The sequence below is a fragment of the Elaeis guineensis genome, chromosome 16 (assembly GCF_000442705.2).
Source record: "Elaeis guineensis isolate ETL-2024a chromosome 16, EG11, whole genome shotgun sequence".
NCBI classification, from domain to species: Eukaryota; Viridiplantae; Streptophyta; class Magnoliopsida; order Arecales; family Arecaceae; genus Elaeis; species Elaeis guineensis.
In genome coordinates, this window is record NC_026008.2 from 39,749,021 (window position 1) to 39,762,603 (window position 13,583).

The following is a 13,583-nucleotide window of genomic DNA, read 5'->3' on the forward strand; positions in this document are numbered from 1 at the left end:
ACTAAAGAGAAGAGCTGCCATTGTTTGTCCTTAAATTATGGTCAAATCGTACGTCAAAGGAGCGTGCATGGTTCGGTCAAAAGCGCGTGGATCCTTTGTGGCCAAAACCTCATCCATCTCGTTTGTGGACACAAAATCCAGAATTTGATGTGAACGGACCAATGTTTGCAAGAGAGTGCAAGGTGATTCTGATTTAACAAATTTCATTTTTGATGTACAATAAATCGCCGAAATAATCCTGTCAGGATTTGTAACGAAGCCAAATCCAACCCATAAAAATAAAGAATATATTTGCTGAGTAGTACACACATATATTTGCAAAGTTTCAATCCAGCATGCAGCGGAGAGAGATGCCAGTGGGAAGAATCAAACTTTCAAGCTGTTCTACCGTACAGTTACATTGGTGTAATTAAATGTGTTAAACATATATCATCCTTAAAATGCTTATAAAATGTTTATTGTCAGCCTTCTTTACGTGATGCATTTATGTATCATTCTAATTTTAAATATACCCATACAAAAGGCAAGAGCAAAAATCTCAACTTTTTAATTACTTTGCTAATAAACCCAATTTAGGGTTCTTTATAATACTTATACTCCTGATCCACAAAACCCATTGGTAATCGGTAGCTTGCTATTTTTATTAATTATTTTATGCCCAAAAAGTCTGCAAATTATCATGTACGTATCACCCTATCAAGTGCGTTACTTCCTTGGCTAGAATGCTACGCTAACATTTAAAAAATTATAGATGCTCCTTGGAATTCTTTTATGGATATCTCCACCTAAGAATGTCCTCTCTGGGTAACTTTTTCTTTTATCGTCTGAACTTATCCTCCAACCGGACCAAGAGACATAACCTGTCTCTTCTGTGGCTGGCCTAAGATCAGTCTGTTGTCAGTGCAAGTTGGTGGGCCACAAGAGAGAAAAGTTCGTGGCCTCAACTTACGGGAGAAATTCTTTGTAGACCGCCTGCGGTGCAGGAAGCGTGGAATGCATCATTTCGTCTAAATGGATAGTGTGTCATTATTTTTTTAATATATATTAAATATTAATAATTATATTTTTTATTTAAAATTTTAAATAATAAAAATATTTTTTTTATGATAGAAAAATTATAATATCCTATATAGATATTATGACATCTTGTATTGAAATTATAATTTTCTATACATTATGTTATAATTTTTTTATAAGATGTCATAAAAAGAGAAAGATATTTTTATTATTAAAAAATTATCTCACTTACGAAAAGAGTGAAGGATATTTTTTCAAATGCATGTTGAAAAGCGATGGCTATGTAGTCCAATTGAAAGAAGCAATGCGCTCTACGTTGGATTTTTTACACCACAGGCGGCGATGTACAAAAATTTTTTTCAATTTACGGAGGCCGATAGGCCGAGCACGTACATCGAATGGGTGAACATTGTTCTATGATACGACTTGGGCTAGATATGGGTCTATTAGGTCAGATCAAATTTGGGCTTCGAGCCAAGTATGGGCTCGAATTGAGGTCGGGATTTAGGTAATATATCTTGTCGAAGCATGATCGAAAGCCTGTAAAAAATTTTTTGGGCCTCAAACATGTTACTTGACCGAATGCCAATCCTAGATATGATAAAAAGAAATTCTTTGTGCACCATGAGTGGTGCAGAATACGTGCACTGTTCGTGATAGTTGGCTCACATATGAGATCGAAATGTGAAATATAAAAATAATTTTTTTTTTATTTTATGTATGAGTCAATCACCATAGATGATGCATAAGATTCTGCACCATTAGCGGTGCATAAAGAATTTCACCTACGATGAAAGATGGTGGATCCAGTCGAGCTTCTAAGCTTACATTTCGAAATAAAATTCTGATGAGGATGTTTTTGATTGCAGAATAAGTGGGGGCCCCTCCAAATGAGAGGACATTTTGGCCAAATACCAAAAAGGGCCTGGAGTAGTTGCTTAAACCATGTGGGCATTAGTGGGTCCGCACGGCATAAGGCTATTGACTGTATTCCACCTTTTTGACTCTATTTCCACCTTTCACGGCATAAGTCTATTGACTCTATTCTACCTTTTTGACTCTATTTCCACCAAAAAGGTGGAATAGATTTATACAGCGCAGCAGACTTGCTTATATTTTTTTAAATTAAAAATGATAAAATCGATTCGATTCGATGGGCATGCATCTTATCTAAATCCAATCAAATTTAAAAAATAAAATTTGATCGAATTTGATTTGGATTCGGATTCGGATAAAATTCAAAAACCGTAGCATGGACATGGATAGAATATGAGTAGCGTTGTTTTTTATCCAAATTCGAATTCGAATTCGATCCAAACCTATGGGTATGGATAATATTCGAATCCATATCCGAATATATATATATATATTTATAATTCTATTTTGATAATCCTGTCTTGGTTGATAATATGCATAAAATTATTTTGGTTATTTATATGTTCTATGTTGAATTGTAATTCTATTTCTATATTTGATTTTTATAAATCTGATCTTATAAATTATGTTCTATATTGAACTGGTAATTTTGTTTTGATTGATAATATGCATAGAACTATTTTGGTTGTTTATTTTTTTTGGATATGGGATAGACATGGGGCGGGTATGGATTAGATATGAAAAAATGAGTTACCCATGGGTATCCTTGAACCCGTTGAGTATGGAGATGGGTATCTATTTTGTTATCTGATCGGGTATCAGGTAAGATTTGGGTATAGAGTGTTAAATTTGGATTTAAAGATGGATAGTACAATATCCGATCCAAATCCTATCCATTGCCATCCCTACTTTAAATTATCCATAGTCAAAAGAAATGAAAGGATAGGTTGGAGGGACCGAATTGAGCAGTTTGGCTCGTTGTTCTTTTGAGCAGCAGACCATCCACAGTCTAAGTTGTATAAAATTCTTACGGTGGATACATGTAGCATATTTTAATTAAATAAATATCTTGATAATATTTTTCTTTTCTTGTAAAACTACCCATCTGACTAGAGCTATCAACTGGCCGGGACCAAGCCCAAAACCTGCAAGTATGTACCCGATAGATCCAGATCTGGTACTCACATCGGACTCATTTACTGAGACTCGGATCCGAACCCGATAAACCATAATGTAAATGGATAGGATCTGAATATTTAATACCTAGATCCGATAGACCCGGGACCTGAATAATATAATATAATAATATTATACATATATTAAAAATATTTTGAGCCATTAGATCAGAGATCCAACAGTCTAAAATTTTCAAAGGGTAAAGAAACCCTAGATGATCGAGAGTCTGAGATCGTGATCCCAATTCCCATATCTCCATTCTTGGATTCTCCCATCCCTCTCTCGGTCTCTCAGTCTCCTCTCTCTGTCTCTCAATCTCCTCGACGGTGCCTCTCTCCTGTCCTCTCCCACTCCGGATGTCCTGCCTCTTCCTCTCCACCGTAAGATCCACTTGCCGATAGTCGGACCCCGACACCAAAACCGTAGACGGAAGAGATTCGCTCTGGGAGGAGATCTTCTCCCTCTCTTTGTCTCTCAGTCTCCCTCTCTCTGTCTCTCAGTCTCCCACTCTCCCTCTCCACCAAGATCCCTCCGTCGAGATCCGATCTCTCCGACAGCACCGAGCCCTCCCTTCTCTCCTGCGCCTGGCTTCTTCTCCCTCTCCGTTGAGATCTGATCTCCTCTCCGCCTCTCCCCCTCTGCTACTGCCTTCCACGACTCCGCCGCTCCGTTCCTCCTCCCTCTGCCTCGCATCGTCTCCACCGCCATTCGGGCTACCTCTCTCTTTCCACCGCTGCCCTCCATCAAGATCCGATCTCTCCGTCGTTGCCCTTCGCCATCCTAGCTTCCTCTCTCTCTCCACCACTTGTCGGATCCCAACACCATGACCGCCTCAGCTGCTGAGATCCGCCGCGCCCATTAGATATTTTTTTGACACTTTGAATATGTGTTTCGGATCTAGGAATCGGGTCCAAATACCCAGGACCTATTAGGATTCAGGTCTGGTACTTCAAGGCCAGACCCATTGGGTATTCGGGTCTGGATCTAATATCAGTAACTAAGATTGGATCCGATTTTGGATATCCAGATTCCAATCCGATCTCGATCCATTGATAGGTTTACATCCGGCCATGTGAGTGAAGTTACATGATTGACGGGAACATGCCATGTTAGTCAAATTTTCCCTGTCGGGGAGATCCCGCTCTACTCAGATCCACCGCGGGGTGTTTACCAACTTGGCTATGATGAGGTGCATCGTTAGTTTCTCTTATTCCCCTTCATCCCATCCTTTCTTGGAAAATCTTAGACATTTGCGAGGTTAAGTGTGGTCTTTCCCAGCTTTCCACCTCTTTGAAAGGAGAAATAATATCCTACACCACCACATGCAATACATAGCGGTGCATCATACCAATCATAGGTGCTCGTTTATATAGCAGTGCATCAAGATAAATCCTTGATGAACGAGCCCTGTAATTACCATACTGCACGGCATGCTACTCGTTCATCTCTCTGCACCCATGTCATCGCACTTGTCGCACAATCTAATGGTGCATATTGCGAAAGAAAAGATGAATCATTCTTTTGCACGAAGGATGCCACCTGATTTCTAGTTGGGGGCCTTGCCCCTATTGCAACCGGCAGGGGGAAATAAAGATAGGAAAACAAAAATGAAAACACACACACACACAAAAAAAAAAAAAAAAAAAAAGAGAGAGGAAGAAAACAGGTGCATGGAATTAAATTCAAAGTAGCTGCAGAAAGAAACGTGATCCGATCATGAGAATTGCAAGTTAATCCTGTTGCGGTTATAGTTCTGGCACACCTCTTGGTTCGCTACAATTAACAAAAGAAAAAAAAAATCAGATAATATGCTAGAAGAACTCCTCCAAGCATCTTTGCATTATTTATTTTTCTAACTGAATTATTCATTTACCTCACCAGTTAATATTTCTTGCTGATAGAAAGAAGAAAGTGAATCCTATCGTACAAGGTGACCTCCAAAAGTCTCTATGAGAGAATAAAATCACACAAGATCTACATCATCACAGATTAAGCAAGCAACCACCTCCGGAGGGACATCTTTACTGTCTTTGGAAAAGGTGAAAAGCTGGGCTGAAGTGATGCACAACTACACTCCTAGAAGGCAACATACACGTCTATTGCAAGGCCAACAGACATGCTGATTGGTTATCTAGAGATAGATTGCCGAAATCTTTTTCTTTATTGTACTTCCCAATCTACTCCACTTTGTCTTGGAATGGAGTTCTGTAATGCAACTATTGAAGGATTTGATTGCAATCTGTCAAGGCACTGGACCAGCACTCATTTTCAATAAAAATCAATTTTGATTGGAAGCTTATCTGATTTGAATTGAGGGATAAGTTGCTGAGAATGGCAAAACTTCTTCCTTGCTCGGTGCCAGAAACCAAATCGTGGTGTGCTTGGAAGGCATCTGAGTTGCTATTAAAGTACTCATAATCAAAGCTAGTTAGAAAGTGATTCTATGATGCTGATTAACCGGATGAACGGAAGCACTGGTCTCTCTAGAAGCCATCATGTTCTCTGTGACATTTTTGACAGGATAATATGCATCTACAACACACACCCATACCTTGAGAGAGGATAACCAACCAGCTGATTGACTGACTAATGTTGGTCACAGCGACGATCTCTGCTTCGAGGGCAATCACTCCCTCCTTTATTACCATTTTTCATTTTGCTGATCTATGTGGCAGTGCATATTCTGGATATTTTTCTTTTGTCATCTATAGATTTGCTGATGAACATTTTTAATGACCAACTGACAATTATCTCTTTAGGATATGTGATCAAAATTTGCAGCAGCTGCTTGATCACCGGTTGGTCACAAAATAAAACTAATTAAAATACGAAATAAATCTCTTCGATTGATGGAGCATTTACAAAATCATTCAAATATGGTGCCATCTACTTTTATAGAGAGATTAGAAAAACAGCAGAGGAATCACCTCACATTTCCTCGAGGAGTGCCGAATAAAAAGAGCAACAGCTTTTTTACCTGCAGATTGAAGAAATCACCGAGTGATATCACCTGTTAAAATCTGCGATTATACAGATCCAATATGCTATCAGTTCACATCATGACTGGGAAAACCGGAACAAATAAAAGCCATTTCCTATGGCTTGATACACCTCTTGGGTACTTGGGCAGACTTTCTGCCACTGTAGGCTCATACAAACATGATTCTCTTGAGAGGTGCTGTTGATGATTATCAAATAAGCTAAAAAGGCGTACCCTTGAACATTAATTAGAGTCTAAATTCAACAACTCTCTTTGAAGCCGACTGTTCAGTTCCAGTAGTAATAGGTACCATGCACATAAACAAGATCCTATATTGGAGAATAAAGAACAAAACTTGAACTATGTTATTTCTATACAGGAATAAACTGACCAACCTGACAAGTACCAGCTTATGCCTCTTCCTCAGTGCTTTCCATTGATGAGTTTTGCACCGATCCAGCTCTTGCTGACCACATTCTACTCGATTTGTTTGTTCACAAATCAGTCCCTTTCAGGGGCATGTCCCGCATCTCTTCTCGCACTCACATTACCAGTATAAGACCACAGCCTCTCCACCTCACCGGATATGAATTTTCCCACTTTCTCATCATGCTGTCCTCGTTGGCCACTCTTACTTAAAGAAGGATGAGCTCTTCCAGGGCTTCCAATCACTGGAGTTGAAGAACAAAATGTGGGTGTGCCAAATGGTGAGGCATAGGGGGTGTTCTGGGTAGAGACAGAGAAAGGGCTAGGCGAGATCCTTTTTTGAATAGGTAGTCCTCCAAGCCCTCGGTTAAATATGGAAACAGATCCTGCAGCTACACATCTCTTTGTTGCATCATCCACAAAAATGAGATCATCAATCCTTGCCATTATGTTGAATGCCAAACTCTCCATGACCCTCGAGTAACTCTCAAGGATTGACTGCCCCACATCCTGCAAAAGGATTTTAAACAAAAAAAAAAAAAAAAGATCATCATGTGCTGTCAGTTAAAATAATATACAGAGTCAAAATTCATGCTATCAACTAAGGCAGAAATGCCAGTTAGAAGGGATCTCCTAGCTAGAATCCATGTATAAGACCCATCCAAAATCAGCTGATTGTTCAGATGGCTCGGAGCAAGTGCACATGGATTGAGCTGAAGATTGAGAAATATGACTTCCGAAACTCCATGGAAATCTTTTTCCCTTTTCAGTTGATCAGTTATTATACCATGCAGTATGGCAAGATTATCTATGTCAAGGACTAAGTTCAAAATACAAATGGGAGGAAATACGAGGACAACCTTATTGTACTGAATCTTGTTCATATCCAGAACAGTCTGCGGGAGACCAGGGTACCGTATTCTCAAGCTCTGCAATAGACATTCAGCCCGTTGTGCCAGAAATTGACTTCTTTCTGTATCACTAACAAGACCCTTGACCTTTGCACCCCATAATGACTTCTTTGCCTTTGATTGATGATTTCCTTTTTGGCCTTTCAACCTCCACACATGCATGGCTGCTTCAATCCTATTTGCTATTTCCAGGGTATGATGCTCCGATGACAGGTCCAGGCAATCCAGGAGACATTCCGATGAAAATTGATCAGCTGTTATGTAGCGGTAGATGATCTCACCCAAACAAGATTTTCCACTCTGCATGAGATGGAAAAGTCTTAATCTTATCAGTAGTAAACCCACTTGAACTGCTTGCCAGATACAACCCACGTTGAAACTTAAAGCTGATTCATAATGTTACGAAAAATACACTTGACTGACATGTTACCGAATTATGAGGTAGCAGAAAAGGTAGGAAAAAAGAAACCACGTGTGTATCATGGATATCACAAACTTGATCATCAAAAACAGGAGTTTTCCTTGGTGTTCATCCCTGTAAAAGTTATAACATTGCTAGTGCACAATTAATTTATACTTATTTATGTAAGCAATGAAGTCAAGGCAAACTCAAAGGATGACAATAATCTAAACTAACATTTCCTTCTTTCCTTGAGTGGCCCATAAATAACAGAAGGATGTTTTCTAAGTCAATGCAGGAGACTCAATACCCTAGATGTCCAACATACTAATATCTGGACCTCACTACGGCGGAATGCACGAATACAGAAACCACATACAAACATGCATTCATGCCTACATAATCTCTTGTCTGCACATGAAGAAAGAAAAGGTCAACAGTGCCCCACCAAACACCCAAAACAAAGAGAGGGGAGGGGGGTTATTACCTTCCTCGAACCCAGTAGGCATATGGCTTTTCCATTGACTATGTTACTAACCAGCTGACTATTCTCACTTTTATATCCTTGGTTCTGAGCTAAAATAACCCCTGGATATGCATCTCTTTGATCATACATTCAGGAGCATGAAGGATAGTGATGCTATAAGGCTTATATGCAAGAGATAATGGGCTCTTGTATTTTCAGATTCTTTGCACAATCGCCAACAACACCTTTGATGACCCATGTCGTTATTGAATATTATCCCTCTTCTGGGTAGCCTTTCCATTCTCTTGCTCCATCATCCTTCTACTTCTTCAGGTCATCTATATATCATGTTTACATTCAAAGGACCACCAATGGAAAATCTATGATGTTCCTAATGCGGCTATAATTTCCATCATCATTTGTCAGCATAACATTCTTGCCCTTCATCCACTCCTAAGACCACTTCTAACCCCTATATGATTGTCATTTACAGAAAAGAACTATAATCAGGCAAATATGTAAATACAAAGTGCACAATTTACCCAGTTAAGATTCAACATATGGATATACACCCATTAACCAATATGAATTGCAGGCATCACCATCACCTGTGCAACTAAGTAGCAGTGAACTAATAAATTTGATCCAAATGTTGCAAACAGGAAACATGCCTGCGAACAGTTCAACAAAATTTAGATATATCCAATTGCTTTAGCCCATATATTTGCAAATTAAGCAGATTTAAAATTGTATTGGAAGTCATACTGTCCCCGTCCATACCTTTGGCAATGTCTCCAAGTAGGCATCAGGGATTTCCATCTCAGAAAGCACCACACTGTTGATCGCCATGGCTGCCTTGAGTATCTGATTCGCACAATCCCTACACTGCTGTAACTTCTTCCTTGCATTCTCAGACAGACCATTTGGTGGGACTCGCGGGCACGGGAGCCACCATTTCTCCTCCTGCCTCAATGATGGCCTCCCGAAGGAAGAAGAAGGGTATGCCCCACTTCCATCCTCATCAGCTTCGGCAACCAGGATCCCCCGATCGACATACCAGAACTCGGTTTCCCGGAACCCATCCAGCATCCCAAGGAGCATAGCATCAAGCTTCTTGAGCGCTGGGAGATTCATGTAGAGATCGCTGCGGGGGCGGGGGACCATCACCTCGAAGGTCCCACCGCCGGGAAATTCTTGGAGAGAAGGGATAAGCTCCACTATGTGATCACTCACGCATAAAAGCCATTCCATCTCCCGGCGCCACATTGCCTTCTTCTGTGCTGCCAGCGGCTCCAGCCTCCATAGCTCCCCAAATACAGTAGCTGTACCAAAAAACAAAAAATCAACAAGAAAATACAAAAAACTAAAAAAAATCCAGAGAAAATAGCAATTTATCTCACCAGAGAGATTTGTGATGGCATTTGAGATCGCGAGCGCCGTGCAAACACCTTTTCCGCCGCCGGACATGTCTTCGCCAAGAAGTAGCTTCGCGAATCGCTCCTTCATCATCTCCACCTCTGTAGTTAGCAACCAATTAATTAACTCCAAAAATAAGAAAAAACAGCTAAAAAGCAGTAGATCTTCTTCTGTATCTCATACTAGAAGCATTTATTTTCGTTGTTTTATGCCCTCCCCTAAAGGAAGAAAGAAAATTAGGGGAAAATAGGCAAGGAACCAGAAAAATCCGTCTCCCGCTTCTCCAGCTTCGCGTCCCAGAACACCACATCTCCCCCAGGCAGCAGCGCCCGGGCCGCCTCCGCCGCGGCGGCAGCCAGGGGCGACGACGCGAACGAGCAGGACGCCCCGGCGGCGGAGGAGGATGCCCCACCGGCACCGCCGCCGACGCCGTACCTCCGCCCGGAGAAATCGCTCGAGCTTTCCGACTCACTCACATCAGCGCTCGGGCTGTAGCTCCCGCACCGGTCGTCCGATGCCCCCTCCGACGACACGCTCCCCATTTCCCAAGCCAAAAACCCCGACCCTCGCAACCCGATCCAGTTCACCGACGGCGCGGAGATCAGCGATCCTCGCCGCTCGTTTCCTCCATGGACGGCCCGGATCGCATCTGGCCAACCAAATGAGGCAATGGAGAAGAGCTAGAGAGAGAAAGTAGTGTTAGCACGAGCGGTGGAAGGCGCGAACCAACAGCTCTGGTCTTTCTGTTTCTCTCTCTAGAATTCTCTATCCCTCCCTCCCTGAGATTCCCTCCCCATCAGACTTGTTTTCTACTGGAAAAGCAAAAGAGAAGCCGCTTGCAGGCGACTTGTTCCTTTTCCGTACACCAACCCGACACGACTCGCTCTTTCTTTAATGTTACATTTCCTCCTTTCTTCTACTGTTTCACCCTTCGTGCTTCGAGGTGGGTCCCAGTGATAGTGTGCTGGATCATCCGACACGTCAGCGAGCATGTCAGGACGTGGGCGTTGGATCTCGGCCGATCGGATCGCGATGCTTCCAGGGCCCCGACGATACGAGCCTGGTCTTACTCGTGAGAAAGTATTCCCTACACTGCGCGCACCACGTGGCCTTGCGCGCAGCCAGTCACACGACTCACACCCGCTCTTTTTTGCAGACCCATTCATAAAGCGCGTATCTCGGTGCTTCATAATAAAAACGAACGCCATTGATTATCTTTATGTACGGCCACGTGGTGATGCAGTGTAGGAAATAGTTTCACATCATTCTGGGTGTGCTTTTGGGTGACCTCGAGTTGAGGAGTACGCTACTGTGATGTGCCTTGGACTCGTTGTGGTGGGTGTAGGACGCGCCCGAGGGACACCCGACAAGCAGGAAGCGGACGAAAGGGACGGTTATGCTCTGTTTTGCCGCAAGAGAATTTACCAGGCCCAATATTCTCACCAAACGGTCCCTTTGGATAGCAGGAATTCGGTGACTTTCACATCAACCGCATCATTTATTTCCTTTTATTTTTTGATGGGTGGGAGGTCAAAGATTAAAAGTTTAAGATTGTACTGGAGATCCAATTCTCAATCACCATGCATCCATCAGTGATTGTATAAACTTGAGACAAGGTGGAAGATGTGCAAGCTAGCCTGGCATTCGAATATAAACTATCATGTAGTAGTAATATCGATATGGCGATTCAAAATTGAACCTTTCAAGTTCACTGCCAAATCAGGGAGAATCTCCTCCCAGAACCTTTGGTGACATTGTTGGGCCGCGTAGTATGATTGCAGCCTTCTCCGTCGGTGCAATTAATATCCTCGGAACAAGTGAACGAAGATGAATGAGTAAAATGACGATTTTGCCCACGATGTGACGCGCAAGGCTAAACCATGTCCGGTGGTGGAGTGGAAGGCAGGGTACATGCTTCAGCGAACCGTAGGACTAGTACATACTTTTGACAAATCGTAGGGATATTTTCGGAAATGAAAATTAGACCCTGATGGAATCATGGCGATGGACATTTTGACGACCGGCTCGATAGATTGATGAGTTCTACACTGTAGTTCCGATATCGTAGACTCCAAGTATACGATAATATTATATACGAATGGGCAGTGGCACGTACTGGATGAGAGGGTTCTTTCTATGAAAAAATTATTAAGCATAATGTTGCTATTATGTTTAAGTAACGGGTAAACCAATCAAAGTGTGATTGCAGGAGGAGAATAGCTGCTAGTTATCACATGAATGATGCATTAAAGTTAAGTATATGACATAATACTTGTGTGGCTCATCCAAGTTTTTTGTTGGACCATATAAATGCTGGGATTTTGTCACCTTGTGTGGTGCCTTTTGTCACCATCCAATGATGATCAGTGATGCATTTCCTTGCAAGTTTTTGTCACCCTGTGGGGTGTCATTTGTCACCATCGAATGGAGATTAGAGGGTTGGATGAGATAAGAAGGGCTACCTACTTGGTGGTGACCTAATCATTAGCTTAATATTGGAATGAGCAGTACTCATTGTTGTTATTATTATAAATAATGCGATATATAATAGTATATAAAGAAATAAGGATAAGATCATCAGCCTTTGATATAACATGTCATTTTGGTTGCATGCTAATTGCTTATAATGCACAGCATCTATCTCCATAAGCCAATGGCTAACCAGCTTGAACGAATCAACGCAATGATTGTTGCAGTTGAAACAACACATGCATTTCTACATAGATAATTTTGTCAACCATAGTAATGTAGCATTTAAAGACAATAAGAAGCCTTTGAACAAATTGATTTGGATACTTATTACACAATCACAGAGAATCCTTGCTCTGACAAGAAGAGTAGGAAGTAGGCCTGGCTAGATTTTTATGATGGAAGTGTCTCAGACAAGAACGGATCGGAATCAACAGTTAAAATCGGTTCAGCAATAAATTTGGCTTAAGTTGAATCTCAGGAAAGGAGAAAAAGTGTTCATCAATGCATTCGCCAAAGCCACATGGGGCATTAGACTCCTTGAATTGGGGCATTTACTCATGGTTTATTAGCAAAAATATATAAGGACTATTGGCATACATAGGCAGAGGTTGATGTGAAAAGAGTGGTAGTTCGCTCATTGATAACAAGTCTGCTTGACCTCAATGACTTGGCCTTATAATGTTAGGATACTCGTGCAGAGTTTGGAAGCATGTCAATTATCTTACATTTATCATTGGCAGACACTGCAGTTTATTGGTTAGCAGTCAAAGCTATAGACTATATATAGGACATCAAAGAATGAAAGAGAATAAAGTAGGTGGTCACCCAAGTTTTCTATAGGAGGGATGGAGAGGAGAAACAGGAAAAGAAGAGGCAGACACCCAAAAATCCGCATGATAACTTTTCATAGAAATGAAACAGGGTAGATAGAGAGAAAAAGTTGTGGTCCTAGCTAGGGTTCTAATTTAGCTTTCACAATGATACATTCTTTAACAATTATTTCTGTTGTCATGGAATAACACACAGTCACCAACTCATCATGCTTCAGCCTGTCTTCACACTAGCTCGTGACTTGAGCAGGTTTAACTTAATTTAAGCCAAATGTTAACCCATTCACATAGCAACTGGGGAATGTTAGAATATCACAAGCAATCCACTTTTTCTAACATTTTCTTTGATCAGAACTTACAAAGTAGAATCAGCATAACATGGTAAAGTCATCTATGTAAACTCCAGACGAGCAATCGTGCAATTATATTATTTGTCCTTGCATCCAGGTCCTAGTAACCAGTCAGGTCCACTAGGGTGGTCCAACTTGTGCTGGAAGCCTTTGAGAGAGACTTCAAAGACTGAAGTGTAGATCCTATGAAAGTTCCAAGGCCACTGACTTAAAGTCCTGGGACTGCGTCTTTTCATGGGGTCGTCTCATATATGTAGTAGCAC

General features: G+C 41.4%; 1 protein-coding gene across 2 annotated transcripts; it reads right to left on the reverse strand.

Moving 5' to 3' along the window:
* Positions 1-6,265: 6,265 nt before the first annotated feature.
* Positions 6,266-10,471, reverse strand: LOC105059681 (rop guanine nucleotide exchange factor 1). 2 transcript variants are annotated; one of them, XM_010943080.3, is made up of 5 exons: positions 9,852-10,471; positions 9,653-9,769; positions 9,033-9,574; positions 7,336-7,686; positions 6,266-6,985 (listed from the first exon to the last, which is right to left on the reverse strand). In XM_010943080.3, the coding sequence occupies exons 1-5, from the start codon at positions 9,976-9,978 to the stop codon at positions 6,551-6,553; spliced, it is 1,572 nt and encodes a 523-aa protein (XP_010941382.1). In that variant the 5' UTR covers positions 9,979-10,471; the 3' UTR covers positions 6,266-6,550. The 2 variants fall into 2 exon arrangements, with proteins under 2 accessions (XP_010941382.1, XP_010941381.1); XM_010943079.4 differs by having other exon boundaries at positions 9,928-10,470.
* Positions 10,472-13,583: the final 3,112 nt, after the last annotated feature.